This window comes from Betta splendens, chromosome 16 (assembly GCF_900634795.4).
Source record: "Betta splendens chromosome 16, fBetSpl5.4, whole genome shotgun sequence".
Lineage (NCBI taxonomy): Eukaryota > Metazoa > Chordata > Actinopteri > Anabantiformes > Osphronemidae > Betta > Betta splendens.
The window spans coordinates 2,503,671-2,526,632 of NC_040896.2; the positions used below are offsets into that span (position 1 = coordinate 2,503,671).

The window sequence follows — 22,962 nt, forward strand, 5'->3', positions numbered from 1 at the left end:
ACGCTGCATGCAGGAGGGAGCACCATTCAGCTTATTTTCAGTTTTAAACTACCATAATTTGCCATAACTTACTTACTTTCATAACTATTCTAAATACTATAACGCGACCAGCGGTTCATGGTCTTGGCTATCCATGCACTAGTAATACAATGTTGTCATCTCGAGATCACATGATGATGATGAGACGCTGTTTTTCCAATTAAAAAACTGCTTACACTCAGCCTCGAACCCCGGACAAAATGTTTTGCAGCCATGCATCTTAACCACTAGGCCACCAAAGACCTGATCATTGGTAGTTCTACAAGAGGCTATATGACATAATAAACTACGATGTTTTAGGACCAAAAATGGTAGTAAATCACCACCTACAGGCCAAAAGGACGTAACACACTCTTCCCGCAGTGCAAACTGGACACTCCGGCAGATTTGAGGCCAAATTACGGTGGGGGTAGACACGTTTAACGGCTGCCTCTGTAGACTGACAAAATAGGAACATGATAGTTCAGAGGTCAGCTCTGTCCTGGGCTGTGCTCTGGATGCAGTACAGGAGGTGGATGACAGAAGGGTCCTGGCAAAGCCGACATCTATCCTGGAACTTGACTTTCACCCACTGCAGGACACACCGTCTGATCTGGGGAGCAGCTTTAGTGACAGACTGATCCACCCTTGCTGTGGGAAGGAGATCTTTGCTCTTTGCTGCAATTAGACTGTTCAATAAGCACCTACCTGTACATCACACACACACTTACTAGAATCAGTTGTAAAACTAGCCATTATAACCAGCTTTCTTTATTATTACTACTAATAAATTTATTATTTTAATTATTTTTTAATTATTTTTTTAATTATTATTTTAATTTATTATTACTACTTAATAAAAGTCATGACATACAACACAACAATTTCCATATTCACACATTATTGATATTGGTAGTGAGAAGTATCAGTAATACTTACAGTTGGGTTTGGAAAGCCTGTTTATCAGCTCAGGTGTTGAGTGTCCCACTACAAGGTTAGTAAAGCTGTAGCTTAACATTGTTCACCCAAAGGGTGAGGCAGACGTTGGTGCATGAACAATGCCACTTGTGGAAGCAAGGATGATGTGAGGAGCTCGGCCACTACACCCATCCAACAAGCAAAGGAAAGAATCCTAGCAGCCAGGGAGCCCACGCACCTTCAGTTCCAAGAGGGCAGGTGTTGCGACCCAAGTTAGTAGGATCTTTTGTTACTCAGTGAGTTGTATGTGTTAGTTTGCATTCATATTTCTGCCCTAGCCTGCATACGCAGTGTCCTTAGTTTGTATTGTCCTTTCTGTATGTTTTGATTATTAAACCATTTATTGTCAGTCCTGTCTGTGGGTCGTTGCATTTGGGTCTTCCCTCCCAGTACGGTTTGTAGGCCTTTGTAGCCTGTTTCCCACTCATAGTGAGTGTGTTTTAGAAAATAGTTCCAGTTCAGTTTGAGCCTCGCGTGTAACAACGTACCCCGGGCGGAAAACCGGACCCCCCACACTCCAACCGCACCACACGCATACAAAATCACACAAACACAGACGCACACACCCACCTACACGTACATCAACACACATACACCATAAACTCTCTCACAACAAACTAGTCAATCATACGTGAACCAATGCACTCTCAGATACATTCTCGCACCGACACCATTCGCTTGATCTCATTCGTGGGGAGGGTAGGTCTCCGGCCTGCCGCCCATTTTGCCCCAGGCAGGGACCGCAGCTCCTCCTGAGCCCCGCCCAACTCCCCCAACCCGGGAGAAGCAGAGGGCAGTGGAAAAGGCACCCCAGAACCCTGCAACCCAGCTTGGACGTGAGTGCTCTGAAGGTGGGTGACACCTCCAGGAGCACGACCGAGGCTGACAGTGCCCCCCCCCAAATGTCTTTTTGCAGTTAAAACTGGGTGGTGATCTCTCCACCAGGGCCAGTGGGCGAGGCCACAACTGGTCCTGGCCCCAGTGAAAGAGCCCACCCCCGGCCCTAAATGTATGTGTATGTGGCTAAGTATGGTAGTAAGTAAGTATACTTTGGGAGATCGCCAATTCTCAGATGGGTCCAGCAGACAGAGCCATCAATGTGAAGGCTATGTCCACTGGCCCCCCCAGAAGGGGCGCCCAGATTCCTGGACGAGTGTGTATGACTAATGCAATTAAAACTGCAGAGCATCCCACTTGGGAGGGACGGAACCACTTCCCGGTAGCCCCGGTCCCTCCATCAGCAGGATGCCCCTTGCATACCTAAGTGGATGAATGTGGAGAAATGTAGTTGGGAAGCAGAGCACCAGGGTCCGCTGAGCCAGATTCTCGACTGGCTCTGCTACCCAACCCACTGCCCCCCACAACCCCCAGCAAGGAAGAGACAGAGACTGCGATTGTGCATTGAGTGCCAACCTCCACCCAAGGCCCAATGAAGGTTGCAGCCCGAGTAGTCCGCAACCCCCCCCCCCAATAGGCCCGAGCAGTTACCAGAGGACATCGGACCGCTAGGGCAGGCAGTGCTCCAGGGGAGAGACACCCCTCCGGGCACAGGCAGGCACCCCCGGAGAGGCTCCCTCGGACACAGGTCACCCAGGTCTCCACCCCCAGGTCCGCCCCCCGCACACCGTCAGGGAGGCCCGCCTTTGCTCCCCGGAGACAGGCACACGCCAACCCTCAGAAAGGCCCTACTCCGGCACAGGACCGCCGGTCTCAGCAGCCACCACACCCCCGCCGCAGGGGACCCATGCGGCCAGGCCAGAGTCCACCAGTCCTGTTGTCCTGGTTCCTTAGGTAGGCAAGCACCCCCAACCACCAGTCACCCCCCCACCACTGTGCCAGACACGACGCAGTACCCGAGCCCCACGCATCCTTACCTGGAAATGGAATCAATCAGGAGTATAGTTTTGGTCATTGATTTGATGAAGCAGACACTGTGTCTAAGGTGGTGTAATCTAACAAGCTGTTCAGGTACTGAGTAATGCTTAATTTCTTTTTTAGTTTTCCAGTTCATAAGGATGATTTTCTTTGCGACACAGAGGGCAGAAAGAAGTGTGTGTGATGAGTTTGTCTCTAGAACAAGCCCACTTAGATCTCCTAGAAGACAAAGTGCAGGGGCCGCTGGGATTGGACAGCTTAAAGGAGTTGACAGGTGTTCAAATACTCTTTGCCAAAATTGCTGCACAGGTGAACATGACCAGAATGCATGTAGAAATCTATCTGCTGTGTTATCTGTACAGTGAGGGCAAATATTTGAGTTTGTGAGACCCATTTGGAACATCCTTTGTCCTGTATAGTGAGTTCTATGAAGAATTTTATATTGTATTAGTTGTAAATTTGTATATTTTGTCATTCTGCATAAATTAGAACATATATTATTCCAGAATGTGTAATTAGTGGTGATGTTGAGATCAGCTTCCCATTTAGAAATCGGAAGGCACACTGTCTGATCTACATTGGAAATTGAGATATAGATTTTGAATACTGTCCTTTTCCCTGATATATCAATAAATCACAATTACTGGTGGTGGTTGCATGTGGATAGGAGTATTCTTACTTTTTGCATTAAGTATTGACTTTAGTTGTTGGTATTTTAAGAAATTGGCACTAGTGATTTTATAGTGGGTCACTAATTCTTCAAAAGAGGTAAACTTGTCTCTTGTGAAAACATGTTTCAGATGTGTTAGATTAGAATAGAATAGAATAGAATAGGCCCCAGTTGTCGTCAGATTGGTAGGAAGTTCTCCCTGCAAATCCTGAACCACCACCCCCACAATGATCCCGAACCAAAACTGGACTTCCGCCATTTCCCCCCTCTCACTAACTGTGAACAGACGAGCACGGCAGCGCCCAAGTCCTCCCATAGAAATAGTTCGATTCTTGGGTGTTTTAACCCAACGCCAAAGTCTATTCACTTTACCAAGGGATCAACAAGTGACGACTTTGTGGGTCACTTTTATTTTTAACAGATCGGTGCCAGAAACACTGCCTCAGGATTTATACGTATGTCCATTTTAAACGAGCGTGCGTACAATGCTGGATTTGTTTCACGGCTACTGTTGGAAAAACAACAGTAGCCCAGGTTGCCCTGCGGTGGACTGGCGACCCGTCCAGGGTGTACCCTGCCTCTCGCCCATAGCCGGCTGGGTTAGGCTCCAGCACCCCCGTGACCCCGCATTAGGGAATAAGCGGTTTAGAAAATGGATGGATGGATGGATGGATGTTGGAAAAACAGGATCTATTCATACAGTTCCTCATTCACTCACTGAAGTAAGTACATGCTTGATACTTATAATGTTTTTAAATGTTAGTTTGTCTGTTGTCTGGCCTTTTCTGTAATTGCATACACCTGGGGGGAACAGCTGATAGCGCCCAGCTTTTGAGCGGCTACAGGCAGGGAGTGTGGGTCTAGCTTGCTGTAGTAAGTACGTGCTTCATACTTAATACTTAATCTGTTTTAAGTATTTTATGCAGAAAATCATAGTATTGAAATTACATGCTTTTCTCTTCCTAATATGATAAGCTATAAAGGTGAACGGGCCATAAATAAAAAGCATAAATTATATAAAAATAAAAATTTCTTAATGAGTATTGCACTCACAAAAAACACATTTTTACTCAAATGGTAAAGGAGTTATTCCACAGGTGGTATACATCCATCATAATGAGAGTTTTAGTGTTTTATCCATCAGGAAACACTGCCTTCATCTACAACCCAGCATAAAGAGATGGCAACTGAGACTCTTCAACCCAGGAATCCCCAGCACCAGCTCACTAGCCTCCGTAGACTAGATACCTGTAAAAACTTCAGATACAGAGACATATTACTGTCAGATTTATCAAGAATGATCAAAAAACATAATTAAAAGCAGTAAAAATACATCAGGTCTATATATAATTTGAACCAATGCTTTTTGTTCCCAGGTAGGTGTAGTAAATTTACAGCTGCCAGATTGAAATGGACAAACTCAAACCATCACTACATTAACGTTTCAACAGATACATCTCAGATTTATTATAAGTGGTGACATAATATTATCAACAAGTAAGAAAGGACAGAGCAGCGGTGAGAAGTCGCCTGGTCTCCTGCAGGAGCGTGAAGCCCGAGAACCCCGAAGTCCATGACAGCAAGTCGTCCATCGGTCCGTGGGGCTCTGCCCCTCTAAGGCTGAGGCACAAACTTATAGACCCTGATCCTACGTCAGCTAGACATCTGGTTTCGTTCTAACTTCTGGCCTGATGCCACTGGCCAAAACTAAGTGTTTACTCAAAAGTAAATGTCTGTCAACAGTCACTGCACCTTTAACATGACCAGAACAGATTTGTTGACTACCTATATAATAATATATATGATACCTGATAATATAAAATATACTACATAGATCATGCAGTGATTGCTCTAAATATTAATGCACATTTTTTAAATTAAATTATGTCAGAGCAGCAGCCCAAGTAAGACAAAAACAGTGAAATGTGTAAATGTAAAATGTATTTATATTATTTCAGCTATGCTCTCAATTTTTATTTATTTGTATAATGTAAGCTAAAGTAGTGTTTTCCATTAGCAAGAGTTTTTCCAGGTAAGTTGTGTTGTGAATATTCAAGCTGCACAGGCCATTTAGCATACGCATTAGCAACCGCTAGTCGATTTGCAAATTACATAAATCGATTAAATTGAACTAAATGCGACATTACCAATGAGACACATATTGCATCAGCCGAAATGTGGTGACTTCAACAGCCTCCTCTTCAGCTTCAAGGTCAGATTCGGGATCCTAGACATATGGTTCTACTACGCTACCAGACCAGCTTGCTATTGTCGTGCAGTCTTGTAGTGGGTCTTCTTCTGTGGAGGATTGCGGTGGATTGCATTCACCTATAGTATCCTAACCGTGCGGTGGCTGGAATCTATGAAGCCAATTAAAAAAAAAAAAAAAAAAAAGGTATGCTCTTCCGCACAGAGGTGTGGCGAGCAGCTTTGCTTGCAACACGCCCAGAAAACACAGCGTTTGCTGATGGGGAGTGAAACCACGTATTGACAGGGGAAGTGTGGACGATCTACGGGGTTTTATGAAGTGATAATTTACAGAGACCTTACTGAGACAAAAAAGTCCAATATTCTTTAGAGTGAAAAGCTGAATGATCAGGGAGCTTTAAGGTTAACTGGTAGCACTGTAGATTTGGTCCAGTTAATAGAGTATTCTGAAAGTCCTGAGAATTCATCTATGAGTCTGATAGTTGTAGGAAGAGACATCTGTGGCTTCAGGAGAAACAGTAACACATCATCAGCATATAAACTTATTTTATGATTTACTGATTTGGTCGATATTCCAGTAATTCCTTCATGCTGTCTTATTGCTGCAGCTAGAGGTTCAATACATATTGCAAATAGTGAAAGTGGGCAGCCCTGTCTTGTCCCTCTATGCAGATTAAACCTTGGTGAGATCTGGTTGTTTGTTCTGACTGCGGCGTTTGCTGAGTTGTATTATATTTGGATCCAGTCTATAAACAATTTCCCAATGCTGAATTTGTGCAGAGTGGCTAAAAGAAACTTCCAATTTACTCTGTCAAAAGCTTTTTCTGCATCTAAGGAGACGACGGCTGACTCTAGTTTATGGGTGGTGACATAATCAATTAAGTTTATTAATCTCTTCATATTGTTTGTTGACTGTCTACCTTTAATGAAGCCTGTTTGAGAGTGAATTATATATGGAGTGATTTTTTCTAATCTTCTAGCAAGTGCTTTACACACTATTTTTAGATCTACATATATTAGTGAAATTGGTCTATAACTTGATGGGAGTGTAGTGTCTTTTCCTGGTTTTTGGAGGAGGCTTATGAAGGCAGAATTCATATTTGTGGGTAATGAATGCTGTTGTTTAAATTCAACTACCATTTTGTAAAAGCTGGGTGGCAGCATGGACCAGAACTCCTTAAAAATTGCAGTTGGTAATCCATCTGGTCCTGGAGCTTTTTTATTGGGCATGTCCTGCAGAGCTTCATGTAGTTCTGCCAAAGATAACAATGAGTCTAGAGTTCAGGATTGTTCTTCCTTTAGCTTTGGCAGTTTTAGTTTATTCAGAAACTCCTCTATGGCTGAGGTGGATGGATCTATTTGGGAAGTATATAACTCTTGGTAAAAGTTTTTAAACGTATAATTTGTTTCATTGGGATCATGAGTAATATTCCCTTTCTTATTAGTTATTGAATGGATAATTTGTTTCTTTTTATTATTTTTAATTGGTTAGCTAAAGATTAACCACATATGTAGCATGGTCAATGTTCTCCCAGCGTAATTGATCTATCTGAAACTGAGTTTTGAAATCAAATATATTATTTAATTTCAGCTTTAGATTCCTTTGGTCTTCTAGGATTCTATCATTGGTTGGACAGGCAGCATAGTTAATATCTAGAGATTTTATTTTTGGCTCTAATTCAAGTAGCATTTCCTTTTTTTTTTCTAGTGTGATGAATATGAAATAATTCTACTACGCATAACTGCCTTCCCAGTCTCCCAAAGAACACAGGGTGAGATTTCCGGTGGCCTATTCTCTCCTGACATAACTGATGAAGTCTTGATCATTGAGTAATGATGTAGGATGATGATGTAATGAACCTCCAATTCCTGGTTGATGGCGTGACTGTCTTAATCAACGAATTGGACATTGGTGCATGATCACTGATTGTGATAGAATGAATATTGGTGTCAGAGACATCTTGTAAGACTGAGTTATTTAATAAAATATAATCTATACGGGAGTGAGAGTGGTGAACTGGCGAGAAAAAGGTATATTCCCTGGATGTAGGATGAAGAGAACGCCATGTGTCACAGAGACCGAAGTCATCCATGTACTGTTTTAAGGTCTGTACTGATTGCCAGTTCCTGTTAGAATTGTAACCGGCTAAGTAAGCATGTGGGAACTCTGATGATGCCAGAGTGTAATCTATAGTTTTGGGAATATGAGTTTCCTGTAGTAATGAAATGTCTGCTTGCAGGGTTTTCACATGATTAAATATTTTAAATCGTTTTTCCTTCTTATTGATTCCACGTACATTCCAAGTGACAATCTTCAGTGGTGTCATATCTTACCTGACTGCTGTGAATCACTAGTCTTTTGTGTATGTAGTGTGACAGACTTTAGGTGTGTGGCTAACCTTAAGTACCTGTGTATTCTGAGTTGTGTGTTATCTATGTATGTGCACGTGTTTCCCCTGTGCAGTAGATGTTTGTGTGTGGCTGCTGGAGGGCTACATAGCTGGCTGACTACGTAGGAGAAGAATAGAGAAAGATGTACATAGTGTGGAGTGAAAGTAGGTGAAGGAAAAAGAGTGTTTAAAATTGTTTTTTTAATGCCAGATAGGTATGTTAACGCACACATTTTCCAGTTTATCTGCCATAACAGTGTATGTTAATAGAAGATCATAAATTTGAGGGCTATTCATAAAAGTTTTTCATTGGCTGAAAGCCTTGATATGCTGTCAACATATTCTAACATTAAATATTCGGACACCCTAACCGAAACTGAAAGAAGCAGGACTCCGTGGGATGGAGTCTGCTGTCGTGTATTTTCGTTGCTTCAACCACGGCAGAGATTTCACACGGACTCAACTTCGAAGTTTAGCATACCCGTTTATTATATATGACAATTAAAACAATCAGATAATGATTACAAAAGCATAATAGCAAGAGAGGCAGAGACCGAATTCACCTGCTTGTTCCTCTGCAGAGAGAACTGAAAGGTCGGAAAAAGTCAGCTGTGTGCTACCAGCGGACCCTCTGCGAAGCGCTCTGAAAACCACAGCCTGTAAAGGCCTGCTTTTAACCACCACCTAACATCTCTCCACATGTCCAACTAAGGACGTGTAGATGCTTCTCTCAGCTACTCGGAAAGTCCTGTCGCTGGGCAGTGTTATTTCAGCTCAGATAAGGCAATAGGCAACACCAGACTCTGCGAACCCAGTTTTAGCAAGCTCTTCAACCCCAGTCACTGAGGACACACATGAACCCATCTACTCTCTGTATTTCTCTCATAAGCAATGATCAACTTTACTGCTAAAAGTAAATGTAAATGTCTGTTTCCTGGAGTCTATCCCAGACACTCCCCACACAACGACCCTGCCAAACTACAAGGGTTGCGGAACAGTCACTGCACCTTAACATGACCAGAACAGATTGTTCACTACCTATATAATAATATATGATATGACACAAATATACTACACTACTCTTTAATAAGATGAGGAAAGAGCGATCTTTTTAGGACTTTGCGGAACTAAATAGCTGTTTGGCTACGGAACAAGGCACTTGGACAAGTTTCAGCTCAGTATATAAGCTGCGCCATACAGTACAGTACTTAGTTTGGCCTCATTAAATAGTAAGTCTGTCTACCAAACGATCAGTGAGTTAGAGATCCTTGCGGATTCAGTTCACCAAACATTTAAACACAGCTTTGTTTTAGGCTTCTATCCAGGCACCAACCACGTTATTTGGTCTCCAAGCAGCTGTACATGGCAGCAACGTTTCTATGAAACCCGCCTCTGATAAAACCCTTCCTTAAATAGCCCTTAATATTTTAATTAGTGCAGCATAGCCCCATTTTTAGCTCGCAGGTAAAAACAGGAATTAAAAGTTTGACTGACTTAGTTTGTGACCAATCTGAAACCTGGTCCCTACCCTTTCTGTAATGTTGAAATGTTGGTGTTGTTTCTGTTAATGTTGGTGTGTTTTCTGTTAATGTTGTCGTGTTTCCTGTTAATGTTGTTGTGCTTTCTGTTAATGTTGTTGTGCTTCCTGTTAATGCTGTCGTGTTTTCTGTTAATGTTGGTGTGTTTTCTGTTAATGTTGTCGTTTTTTTGTTGTTAATGTTGTTGTGTTTTTTGTTTATGGCGTTATGTTTCCTTTTAATGTTGGTGCGTTTTCTGTTCTGTCGTTGTGTTTCCTGTTAATGTTGGTGTGTTTCTTGTTAATGGTGTTGCTTTTCATCTTTTTGTTTGTTTGTGACTTGCACTTCTATTATCAACTATAAACTTGCTCAAAAAGAAAGGTTTTAAGCCTGATCTTCAAGGTGGAGAGTGTGTCAGCTTCTCGAACCTGAAGAGGGAGCTGGTTCCACAGGAAAGAAACTTGGTAGCTAAAAGCTCTGCCTCCTGTTCTACATTTACAGACTCTAGGAACCACAAGTAGCCCAGTGCTCTGAGAAGTGTTCTGCTGGGAGCATAAGGAACTATAAGGTCTTTAAGCCATAAGAAGGAACTTTATCACTGAGCACTTTGTAAGTGAGTAGGAGAATTTTAAATTCTATCCTACATTTTCCAGGCAGCCAGTGCAGAGAAGCTAATGTAGGAGAAATGCGATCTCTCTTTCTAAGTCCTGTCAGGACTCTGGCTGCAGCATTTTGAATTAGCTGTAGGCTTTTTAAGGGGCTGTTAGGACATCCTATGAGTAAGGAGTTACAGTAGTCCAGCCTAGAGGTAACAAATGCATGGATCAGTTTCTCTGCATCGCTCTGAGAGAGGATGCTTCTGATAGTTAGCTGTATTTCTAAGATGAAAGATGGAGATTTATTCAATGTATTATGTAAAAGAGAGATCCTGGTCAAAGATGACACCAAGGTTCCTTACAGCAGAATCTGAAGCTAATGTTATGCTATCTAGGGTGTCTATCTGACTCAATAGTGTGGGAGACACTGATTTTTAGGCCCAACAATAAAAATTTCAGTTTTATTTATTTAGTTGAAGGCAGTTTTGGAACATCCAGGTTTTGATGTGTTTTAATCAACTACCAAGCACAGAACCCTGTGGTACTCCATAGCTAATACTTGTGCATGTGGAGAATTTGTCATTAACATGAACATACTGGAATTTGTTCAACAAATAGGATTTAAACCATCCCACTGCTGTTCCTTTAATTACGATTCTATGTTCTAGTGTCTGTAATAGAATGTTATGATCAATTGTATCAAATGCAGCACTAAGATCTAACAGGACAAGGACAGAAACTAGGCCATTGTCCGAAGCTAATAGAAGATCATTAGTGACTCTAACCAGAGCTGTTTCGGTGCTATGATGTTTTCTGAATCCTGAATGAAAATCTTTGTACAGTTTATTCCCACTCAGGTGGTCAGATAATTGTTGTTATGGAGCTGATTAAAGGTAGAACTTCTTTGAGTAATCTGGTTGGGATTGGATCTAAAAGACAAGTGGACGACTTGGAAAAGTTGATTATTGCGGTTAACTCCATATGAGTTATGGGGAAGAAGCTGTCTAGGTAAGACAGAGGACTTGATAAATTTAACGTTGATTGATCTAGACAGTCATTTCTGTCATTTGGAGGAAGTCGCTGCTGAATGTCTCTAATGGTGATAATTTTGTTAGTAAAGTAGTTCATAAACTCATTACTGCTGAGATTTAGGGAAATAGTAGGCTCAACACAGCTATGACTCTTAGTCAGCCTGGCTACAGTGCTGAAAAGAAGCCTGGGGTTGTTGTTGTTTTACTCAATTAAGGAGGAATAATGTGTTTTTCTAGCAGCACAAAGTGCTTTTTATATATTATTGGACTGTCCTTCCATGCAATGCAGTTTACATTTATTTTGTTGGAACGCCACTGTCTTTCTAGTTGTCTGGTCCTGTGCTTTAGGCTGTGGATCTCTGAGTTATATCACGGAGCTAACCTCCTCTGATTCACTGCCTTCTAAAGAAGTGCCACTGTGGGTAATATTGTATGTAGAGAAGCTGCAGCATCATCTACAAGACAGTCAACCTGTTGGACCAGGATCAAGGTGACTGTTCTCCTCTGTTATATGCTATAGTAAGTTTTCTTTCCAGCTGCTGTAAGGTCAAAGGAAGGAGGAGAGATAGGCCATGAAGGAGTACCTCGACACAGCGTTAGCCCCCGGCCTTATCTGTCCCTAATCGTCCCCAGCTAGAGCCGGCTTTTTTTTCTTGGATAAGAAGGACAGCTCCCTCTGACCATGTATTGAATATCGGGGTCCCAACGACATCACCATTCGGCACTCCTATACTCTTCCCCTGCTGTCATCTGCATTTGAGCTGCTATCTGGGGCCAAGTGGTTCACTAAACTAGACCTCCGCAACGCATATCATCTGGTACGGATTAGAGAGGGAGATGAGTGGAAAACTGCCTTTAACTCGCCATATAGACACTGAGTATTTCGTCATGCCTTTCGGTTTATCCAATGCCCCAGCTGTTTTTCTGTCCTTTGATAATGACATCTTGGGTCCCATGGTCAACATTTTTGTGTTTATCTGGATGACATCTTGTCTTTTCTCGCACAGAAAAGCAGCATCGCTTGCATGTCCGACAAATCCCAAAGCGTCTACTAGAGCATAAGTTGTATGTCAAGGCAGAGAAGTGTGAGTTTCACGTGCCCTCAGCGTCTTTCCTAGGGTTGTCTCGCCGGGACAAGTCAAGACACGGGCAGTGGAGGAGTGGCTGGTGCCACAATGCCGACGGGACGTGCAATAGTTCGTGGGTTTTACCAACTTCTATCGGCCCTTCATCCGCAGGTTCAGTAGTATCGCTTCACCTCTCCATGCACTTAGCTCACCCAGGTCACAATTTTTCTGGTCTCCAGAGGTGGACCCTGCCTATATACTTCGTCTCCGCGCCCATCCCGTGCATGTCTGACCCGTCCGACCAGTTTATTGTGGAAGTTGACACATCCAATTCTGGAGTGTGCATGGTGCTCTCACAAAGGGATCCCTTCCGAAGGTGGCCTTTATGTCATCGCCCGAAAAGATCTACGAGATTGGCAACCACAAATTGCTTGCTGTGAAAGTGGCCCTAGAGGAATGGCGGCATTGGCTGGAGGGAGCGGAACAACCGTTTCTGGTCTACACAAACCATAAAAATTTGGAATACATTAAGACTACCAAGAGGCTGAATTCCCTCCAGGCTCGCTGGGCTCTGTTTTTCAGCCGGTTTAATTTCCACCTGTCTTATCGCCCAGGGTCCAAAAACATCAAACCGGCAGAACCTGAGAGCGTCCTGCTTGCTGGCTGCCTGGTTGGAGCTCTGTCCTGGCCTGTGGAGCAACGCGTCAAAGATGCCATCCAGGGGCTGCCGGTACCTTCTGCGGGCCCGCCTAACCGTCTGTTCATTCCTCCAGATCTCCGTGGAGAGGGTATCCACTGGGCCTACACCGCCTCCGTCAGTTGCCATCCCGGGGCTCCTTGGACAACGTTCGTTATGGGCAGTTTTTCTGGTGGCCGTTCATGAGGACAGACGTTGCCGGCTGTCACACTTGTTCCATGCACAAGACCTCCTGTTAACGTCCAGCTGGTTTCCTTCGCCCACCGACCGTGGTCACAGTTAGAGGGCGAAGGAAAGGGAGGTCACTTCGTGACCGGCCTGCCACCTTCCTACGGTAATACAGTCAGCCTGACAGTGGTGGACCAGTTCTACAGGCTAACTCATTTCATTCCCCTGTCCAAGCGTCCTTCGGCTAAACAAACAGCTCAGATCATGTTGGACCATCTGTTTCGACTGCGTGGTTTCCCTGTGACATTGTCTTTGACCGAGGTCAAACAGGTCCACAATTCATGTCTCGCTTTTAGCGCGAATTCTGTTCCCTACTGGGCGCTGAGGTCAGTCTCTCCTCAGGCTACCATCCCGAATTTAATCGGCAAGCGGAGAGACCCAACCAACAGTTGGAGGTCGGGCCGGCGTCTCCTCGCATCCAAAGACCCTACCTCCTGGTCCCTGCCTATGGTTTTGAGCCTCCCTTGTTCCCTTTGTTGGAGAAAGAGATCCATGTTCCTTCAGCGCATGCCCTGTTGCAGTGCTGCTGCCGCACCTGGCTTCAGGCCCGGAGGGGGGGACTTCCATCGTACTCATCCGGAGGCTGTGGGGCCATCTGGGTCCTGAAGTGGCCTTACCCCATGAATTGATGTATTGATCTGTGTTATTTTGTGTTTGAATATTAGTGCTGTACGTGTATGCAAGGAAAAATAATGGCGGGCAGAGAAGTTTTGCATCAGCAGGCTGGCTCTGTCCCCCCTCTAAAGTACAGAGAAAACCAGGAAGGACTAGTTGTAGTGGGTGAGCCCATGGCAAACAATCTGCCACCGTGTCTTGGCAGAGGAATGAATGAGAATTTTTCTGTATAAAAATATGGAGTAATCTGAGTGTTCATTCTTTAATACTACCCGAGATTGTTTTGGTCAACTCCCATTGGAAATTGTTGCAGTTTTCTTTTAATTAAGGAAAAAAAAATGAATAACATTTTAAACAAAGATGAAATTCCCCTAATTGATTTTTATATAGTAGTTGAGTTGAATTGAGTTGAATTTACTGAGTAAACAAGTGGTTTTCTCTATGGACATTATGACTTGCTTTATTTTATTGCAGCAATTCAAAACAAAACGAATCTTAAGGACTTTACAGAATTCAAACAACAACAAATACAACATACAATGAATGCCAAAAAATAGAACAAAAGTACTTGTTTCAGGTTAAAATTTAATTACTGTTGAAATTCTATTCTAACAATTGTGTTATTAATATTATTGTTGTTGTTGTTGTTGTTGTTGTTGTTGTTGTTACAATTAACAAACTAGCCAACCAACAAACTCCTCAGCAGAGCACATTTGTTATTAATTGTTTTTCTCTTTACTGTCATCTGTGCTTCTGTTTTAGTAACAATTCTGTCACCACTGTTTCTATGATTGTTACTTTTTAAGTAGAAACTGTTTTCTGTCTCATTAATATCATAGAACCAAAAAACAGTATCTTTCAATTAAATTTTTTGTGATTTCCTGCCTCTATGGAGAAACAACTTATAATTTTGAATTTTATAAAAATGTTTTGATTCTTGATTTTACAGCAGGTCCACTGTAATCGACAATGGAACGGATTTACCGTAAAATAATGATTCTTGGATGTCAAAATACATAATCTTATGTATGTATCAATCTATTTATCTATTCATCTGTCATAAGATGACAGTTTTCCTGTTCATTGTGTCAGTTTTCTGATCTGATGTGCCTCCTGCCTCATTCTCTGAGCTTTCTCTTCTCCAGCAGAAGAAACCTAAATTTTCTCATCTGACAATTTCAGATCTGAAACTTCCTCAACAATTCGGTACTTTCTGCCTCAGTTCTGCCTGTTTTGCCTGTTAAATGGCAAAACGTTTAACTGACCTTTTACTCCAATTTATATGACATGTTCATGAACAAGGAAATATGTGATTATTATAGTAAAATAACAATATCTTAACAATATTTGACTTACCTTTTCTCTTTTCCCAGTAAATGCATTCTGTCTCAGCATAAAAACAAACAACAAAGTTCCCCTGATCCCACCCAAACACATGAGATATCATTGGAAAGACCAGGATGACCTCTACAGTATAGACCACACCAGGACTTAGTAGGGTAGCTCAAATGAGTCAAAATGTATAGCTCAAAAATCAATGTCCACCACAGAGGACATAAATGTAAAGGCTGGGTCTCAGGAGGATAGGTAATAACAATATTAATAATAATAATATTTTATATGTGGAAGACCTGCAGACCTGTTGATGTTATTGGTGTAGGTATAGAATCATATTAAGTAAATAGCAATTGTAAATAGTAAGAGAAACAGAGGAGCTTCAATTTTAAAAAAGTCATCTGCAAAGTAACAGCAGTGGATACTGAAATGAAGGAAAACTTTGCAGAAGCAGACCAAGGCTAAGGCCTAACATGTTTTACATAAATATTTGCATCATTATCTGTATGAAAAAGCATATTTTTGGAGCTCTTCATATTATTATTGGACCAATGTGCATTAGTATGTACAATTTTGTAATAAAATAAACAAGTAGAAGTTGTATGAACCAATGTTTTCTATTATTTCAGAGGATTTGTCACCATGGCCATTATCGGTGCTGGATTTGATGACCTTTCCTTTAGTACTGAAGACAGCTACAACCATGTCTTCATTGACACGGGGACCAATACAGTCAAAGGCATGTATTTCCATCGTGCTCGACAGATCCCTAAAGCAGAAGCATTTTATTGTGACCATGATGCTTCACAGCAGACCCTCATCAATGTAGGAGGCATCCGATTTGTGTTTCCCCAGAGCACTCTGGAAGATTTTCCCAATAGCCGCCTGAAACGTCTGTGCTCCTGCACTACCCTCAGGGAGATAACAGAGGTTTGTGATGACTATGACACAATAAGACACGAATTCTTCTTTGACCGTGACCCATTAGCCTTTCGAGCCATCTTCAGTTTCCTGGCAAAGGGTAAGCTACGTCTGCTTCAGGAGGTCTGCAATGTGGCTTTACACACTGAACTCATGTACTGGGAAATTGATGTGGAACAGATGGAACCCTGCTGCCACCACCGCATGATGTCTTCTGTGGAGGATCTGGTTGAGCAGAAGCGCAAAGAAGATGAGTGGCGGGAGAAGAGAATGGCACTGAGAGCTCTTGGGACAGAGGGCAGCCTGTTCCATATGCTGGGAGAAGCAGTTGAGAACCCTCACTCAGGCTTAGCAGGAAAGGTTTTTGCCTTACTGTCTGTCATCATGGTCGCAGTCACCGTGGTTAGTCTGTGCATCAGCACTATGTCAGATCAGGAAGACACCAAGGTATGTGCAAGATAATTTTCAGTTATTTGGATTTGTTGCTGTTACGTCTAGTTTAGTCTTCACTCTCACCGAATAAACAATTTTTTAAACAATATCGGGTTATATCTGGTAGCGACTGCTGAGAGTCGCAAAGCAAGCTTGCTACTCAAGCTTTTTTTCTTCTTCCGTCTGGGTCCTGAAGTGGCCTCACCCCATTGACTCATGTGTTGATCGGTGTTATTTTGTGTTTGAATTTTAGTGCTGTACAAGTACTGTATGCAAGGAAAAATAATGGCGGGCAGAGAAGTTTTGCATCAGCAGGCTGGCTCTGCCCCCCTCTCAGGGGGCCGTTGACGGGCAAGCAAGCTTGTAATACTCGTCCTGATAATCTTCAAAGTTATCTAGTGTTATCTCTGCTAGCTTAGCACCTAGCTTATCTTCCTGCTAAAGCTTCCTTCTCTCCCTCTGTTCAGTGCTTGATGTGTGTAATGTTTAGCTTATCCTCTGCCTCTTTTAGTGATAATGGTATCTGCTTCAAAACAGGCCAGTTAGCCAGGGCCCTTTAGCCGGTGCGGAGCCTCCTAGTTTAGCTGCTGGCAGTCCCTTGCTCCTTTCTTCCTCCTGTAATTTCTGGAGGAGTCAAGTATTATACTGCCAAACTTAGAGAGATCAGCGTGGTTTGCGTGGTGCCAGGTCTGCTCTTGCGTACCAGCTTTAGGGACGAGGCAAAGTATAAATCCAAGTGAAAAAACAGACCAAAACCTCTCTCGAACAACATCAGAGAGGGTGCACCTTAAATACTAAGGCTAATTAAAGAAAATGGTATGGTATGATAGAGTGATGGAAGTGTGCTGCAGCAGGGCATTCTTGTGCTGCAGCATAACTTTATGTATTATGTAGGTCACAACGTTTACAAAAACAGATAAACATTGTAACAATTCAAAATATAAAATCTACCAATTAAAATCTTCTATTGCTTAAGAAATTATCTTACTGTTGGTAAATGTACATACCTCTTTGCATGTTGGTAACTGGGATGAGCCCTCCTATATAGAAAAAGACAATGTTACCTTTGTCACAGTCTGGACTCACTTCCTGCTTTATTTTCTTATACTTCCGGTTTTGTCTTGTCACTTTTGTTTTAGCTTTACTTTGCAGTCACGTGATATCACCAGCTGTATTCTATCAATCATTACTCACCTGTGTTCTCATTAGTATTTAAGCACCACCTCTAAGCCCAGCACTTTGCCAGATTGTCTTTGTGTTGTGTTATTGCCAGCAATCCAGCGTTACTTCATCCCTTGTTTTGTTACCGATCCTGTTTTTCCTGACCTTGCCATCCGCCTCACCTGTGATACCGCCTTGCCGTAAGTCCGACCTAAGCCTGCCTTCTGACCACCGACTGCCTAATCCCTGTCTGTACTGTAACCACCGCCTTTGTGTACCGACCCTTGCCTGCCTGACCACGAGCTCGAATAAACCCTTGTTGTTTACTGAGCCTTGTCTCCGCTGTGCGTGTGGGTCCGCTACCTAGAGCGCCGTGACAGTACAATCTGGCCAGACTTGGACCCAGCCGGCGTCTTGCATCTGTTTAAGGTCTGCAAGGGTTTTTTGTTTTGTGTACTTGGACAACGCAGAGTCGCGATGGTGTTTACCTGCTCGAGGCTGCCGGAGGACCTCCGCTGGTGCTTCGAGGAGCTTGCGAAGAATTTCGCGGAAGCCCCCAGTCTGAAGGTGCGGCTCCGCGTCATAAAACAGGCTATTGCTATCCTGGAGGAGGAATTCTGGTGGCTTGACTACCCGGGAGTGCAGACGCTTTTCGAGAGGCTCCAGGCAGTGCGGAGGGATTTGGCACGCGCTCTGCGCGCGTCGCCCGCCAGCGTCTCATCAGCTGTTCCTGCTTCACTGGAGAGAGAGCCTGTCGTCGCTCAGTCAAGCCAAGCTCACGTTCCCGTCGCTGCTCAGTCGAGTCAAGCTCACGTTCCTGTCGCCGCTCAGTCGAGCCGAGCTCACGTTCCTGTCGCCGCTCAGTCGAGTCAAGCTCACGTTCCTGTCGCCGCTCAGTCGAGCCAAGCTCACTCTCCTGTTGCCACTCAGGCAGATCCAGTCCCTGCTCCAGACGCCGCTCAGGCAGACCCAGCTCCCGTTCCAGACACCAGCTCATCGGCCCAAGTCCATGCCCACGCTACCGCCATAGTTCCCCAGTCCAATTCCGTCCGTACCGTGGCCCCAGCTCCTGCTTCAGCCCTGGCGGTTGAGGAGGTGAAGCCCACAGCTAGTCGTCGGAGGTCCAGACGGCGTCGACGACAGACGGATTCTCCTGTCCAGGCTCCAGAAGACTCGGTCACTGGAATCAAGCGGCCCTCTCCGCCAGCAGTGGCCGTTCATTCGTCTAAGCCTGCACCCGTTCCTGCGTCTAAGCCGGCACCCGTTCCTGCGTCTAAGCCTGCATCGCTGGCCCCAGCGTCTCTGGCTGCATCACTGGTCCCAGCGTCTCTGGCTGCAGCGTCTCCTGCGTCTCTGGCTGCAGCAACTCCCGCCCTAGCCTCACCTCAGCCATGCCAAGCTCAAGCTCCAGCTCATGCCCCAGCACAGCCACGTCAAGCTCAAGCCTCAGCTCAGTCACGTCAGGCTCAAGCCTCAGCTCAGCCTGCAGCAGCTCAAGCCTCAGCTCAGCCACGTCAAGCTCAAGTCTCAGCTCAGCCACGTCAAGCTCGAGCCTCAGCTCAGCCTGCAGCAGCGCAAGCCTCAGCTCAGCCACGTCAAGCTCAGGCCTCAGCTCAGCCACGTCAGGCTCAAGCTCCAGCTCCGGCTCAAGCTCACGCCTCGACCCCGCCGCGCCAAGCTCAGGCTCCATCTTTGCGCCAGCTAGTGGACACCCCTGGCCAGCCACACCAGGCCTCAGTTCCTGTTCCCGTCGGCCAAGTAGAGGCCGTTCCAGTCCCTGTTCCCGTCGGCCAAGTAGCGGCCGTTCTAGTTCCTGTCGGCTCCTCGGAGGAGGACGCCGTTCTAGTTCCTGTCGGGTCCTCGGAGGAGGACGCCGTTCTAGTTCCTGTCGGCTCCTCGAAGGAGGACGCCGTTCCAGTTCCTGTCGGCTCCTTGGAGGAGGACGCCGTTTTAGTTCCTGTCGGCTCCTCGGAGGAGGACGCCGTTCTAGTTCCTGTCGGCTCCTCGGAGGAGGACGCCGTTCTAGTTCCTGCCGCTGTCGGCTCCTCGAAGGAGGACGCCGTTCTAGTTCCTGCCGCTATCGGCTCCTCGGAGGAGGACGCCGCTCTAGTTCCTGTCGGCTCCTCGGAGGAGGACGCCGTTCTAGTTCCTGTCGGCTCCTCAGAGGAGGCCGCAGTGCTAGTTCCTGCCACTGTCGGCTCCTCGGAGGCCGCAGTTCTAGTTCCTGCCACTGTCGGCTCCTCGGAGGCCGCAGTTCCTGACCAGGTGGGGGTCGCTCCCGCCGCAGCGCCTGTTGCAGCCCCTGCCGACCGACCTCCTGCCGACCTCCCGAAGGAGGTCGGTCCAGCTCTGTCTCCTGTCGACCTCCCGGAGAAGGTGGTCGGTCCGCTCCTGGTCCCTGTGTTTTTTGAGCCAATGTGTGCAGGTGAAGTTCCTGGTGGTCCGGTCCCGGCCACGCTCGTCTCAGCTCCTGGTGGTCCGGTCCCGGCCACGCTCGTCTCAGCTCCTGGTGGTCCGGTCCCGGCCACGCTCGTCTCTGCTCCTGGTGGTCCGATCCCGGTCACGCTCGTCTCTGCTCCTGGTGGTCCGGTCCCGGACACGCTCGTCTCAGCTCCCGGTGGTCCGGTCCCGGTCACGCTCGTCTCTGCTCCTGGTGGTCCGGTCCAGGTCACGCTCGTCTCTGCTCCTGGTGGTCCGGTCCCGGACACGCTCGTCTCAGCTCCCGGTGGTCCGGTCCCGGACACGCTCGTCTCTGCTCATGGGGGTCCGGTCCCGGCCACGCCTGTCTCCGCTCCCGGTGGCCCGGCGCCGGCCACGTCAGCATCGGCTCCTGGTGGCCCGGCTCCGGCCATGTCTCCACGTCTGTCCTCGTCTCTGGTCCCAGCCTCGTCTCCACGTCTGTCCTCGTCTCTGGTCCCAGCCTCGCCGCCACATCTGTCCTCGCCTCTGGTCCCAGCCTTGTCTCCACGTCTGCCCCTGGTTCCGGTTTTGTCTCCACACCTGTCTCCGTCGCTGTTCCCGGCTTCCGCCGGCTCCTGCCTCACCTGCCTGACAGAGGGCCAGGTCCTTGGCGAATCCTGTGGCAGGGATGGCGCTGCCTCCTGCGTCGTCGGCCACCTCGGCTGGCCGGTTCCGGAGGCGACCACCTACCTGGAGGTCGCTGTTTCCTGCCTCGACGATGGCGCAGGCTCCGCCATTGCCGACCGCCAGCCTGGCGGCTGCACGACCGAGACTTTCCTCGCATACACCCTCCTTGAGGAGGTTTCTGGACTTTGTATTTCCCCCGTCATGGACTCATTATTCATGGACTTCACTCTCATGGACTCGGTTCTGTTTTCTGTTATTCATGCCTTGTGTTTTGTTTTGGCCCGCCTCCTGTCCTCCCTCCACCCACCCTGCTAGTCTGCCTTGCGCGTTTTGGGGCGCCTGGGAATTCGCCCGTGAGGGGGGAGTTCTGTCACAGTCTGGACTCACTTCCTGCTTTATTTTCTTATACTTCCGGTTTTGTCTTGTCACTTATGTTTTAGCTTTACTTTGCAGTCACGTGATATCACCAGCTGTATTCTATCAATCATTACTCACCTGTGTTTTCATTAGTATTTAAGCACCACCTCTAAGCCCAGCACTTTGCCAGATTGTCTTTGTGTGTTATTGCCAGCAATCCAGCGTTACTTCATCCCTTGTTTTGTTACCGATCCTGTTTTTCCTGACCTTGCCATCCGCCTCACCTGTGATACCGCCTTGCCGTAAGTCCGACCTAAGCCTGCCTTCTGACCACCGACTGCCTAATCCCTGTCTGTACTGTAACCACCGCCTTTGTGTACCGACCCTTGCCTGCCTGACCACGAGCTCGAATAAACCCTTGTTGTTCACTGAGCCTTGTCTCCGCTGTGCGTGTGGGTCCGCTACCTAGAGCGCCGTGACAACCTTTGTTGTAAATTGTATTATTGTAATAGTCCTACAAAGATAATGGCTATATTACACAAGCTATATGTAACTAGAAAAAGTAATTTATCGAGAAATCACGTGGGAGAGCTGATCTGCTGCCGCAATGATGACAAACGCTGATTAAGCTGCTGACGTCAAAAAAGTTGACTACGTCCAAAAGTTGACTACGGCAAAGCCATGAAAACGAGAAAACGTTGACAAAGAATAAAACAATGACAAAAGATGGCGATTAAAAAGATGATGATTATAAAGATGACCAATGTCATACTAAGACAAGATTAAAATATGACAATGATTCAAAAGTTGACCAAGGTAAAAAATATATCAAAGATTAAAAAGTTGACCAGAGTGCATTGTTGACAATCATAAATAAGCTGACTAGCTTTTTAATTTGAAGAAAGTATTTGTAAATAAAAACCTGTGTAATGGTTTAATAACTAGTAAAATTTACCAGTCAGAAACAAAAATCTTGCCATTTAAGATAATAAATTACATTGGTGCTTTTATTTTGAAAGGATTTAGAGGTTGTGTGTGGGCGATTACTAAACTATAAAATAGTCATTAGATAGTCATAATTTATCATTCAATAGCAAACATAGCCCTATTAAAGCAAAAGATTTAGATTTAGCCCTTTCAGAATAAAAGCACCCTAATAAGTTTGAGTGGCTATTTACTGAACTCTAAAGTAGCCTCTTTAACGATTGGCAAGTATTCAGAACCACAAATTTTCTAATCAATCTTGCCATTAAAGGTAATAAATTGTAATTGGTGCTTTTATTTTGAAAGGATTTAGAGGAAATGTGTGGGGGTAATAGCGTAACTGTCAATTAGTCTTTAAATAATCACAATTACCCATTCAAAGGCAAAAACAGTGCAGTTAAAGCTAATAATTGGCATTGATGCTTTTATTTTGAAAGGATTTAGAGGAAGTGTGTGCTTAATTACTACACAATCCAATAGTGCAGTTGAGTAATCAGTAATAAGCATGGAACTGCTGTCTACACTGAGCATCAGGAGTTTGACCTGTCAGTCAAATCTGCAGCTGCTCCGTCGCCATGGAGACGAAAGGCGGGAAAATCAGGCTCACTCTGCTCTGTAAAAGCAGAATTTCACCCTGTATAAACAGGCTTGTTCCAGCTAAACCATATTAGTTATCACAAAAATTATTTCATTTTACGAGTCCCAAGGCTTAAATGAGCAAATGGTGTGAATTTTATGTTTAAGGACAAAAGCTTGTAGCCACAGTGGCAATTTCAAAATATCGTCTCCTCTGTT

The 22,962-nt window shown here is 45.2% G+C and overlaps 1 protein-coding gene across 1 annotated transcript in view; it reads left to right on the plus strand.

Moving 5' to 3' along the window:
- LOC121201736 (potassium voltage-gated channel subfamily G member 2-like) overlaps positions 1-22,962 on the plus strand; it is a 91,759-nt gene that overhangs the window by 14,175 nt on the left and 54,622 nt on the right. The window contains exon 2 of the mRNA XM_041067881.2: positions 15,855-16,593. Coding sequence (XP_040923815.2) covers positions 15,868-16,593 — 726 coding nt within the window. The 5' untranslated portion in view covers positions 15,855-15,867. The remainder of the gene's footprint in view (positions 1-15,854; positions 16,594-22,962) is intronic.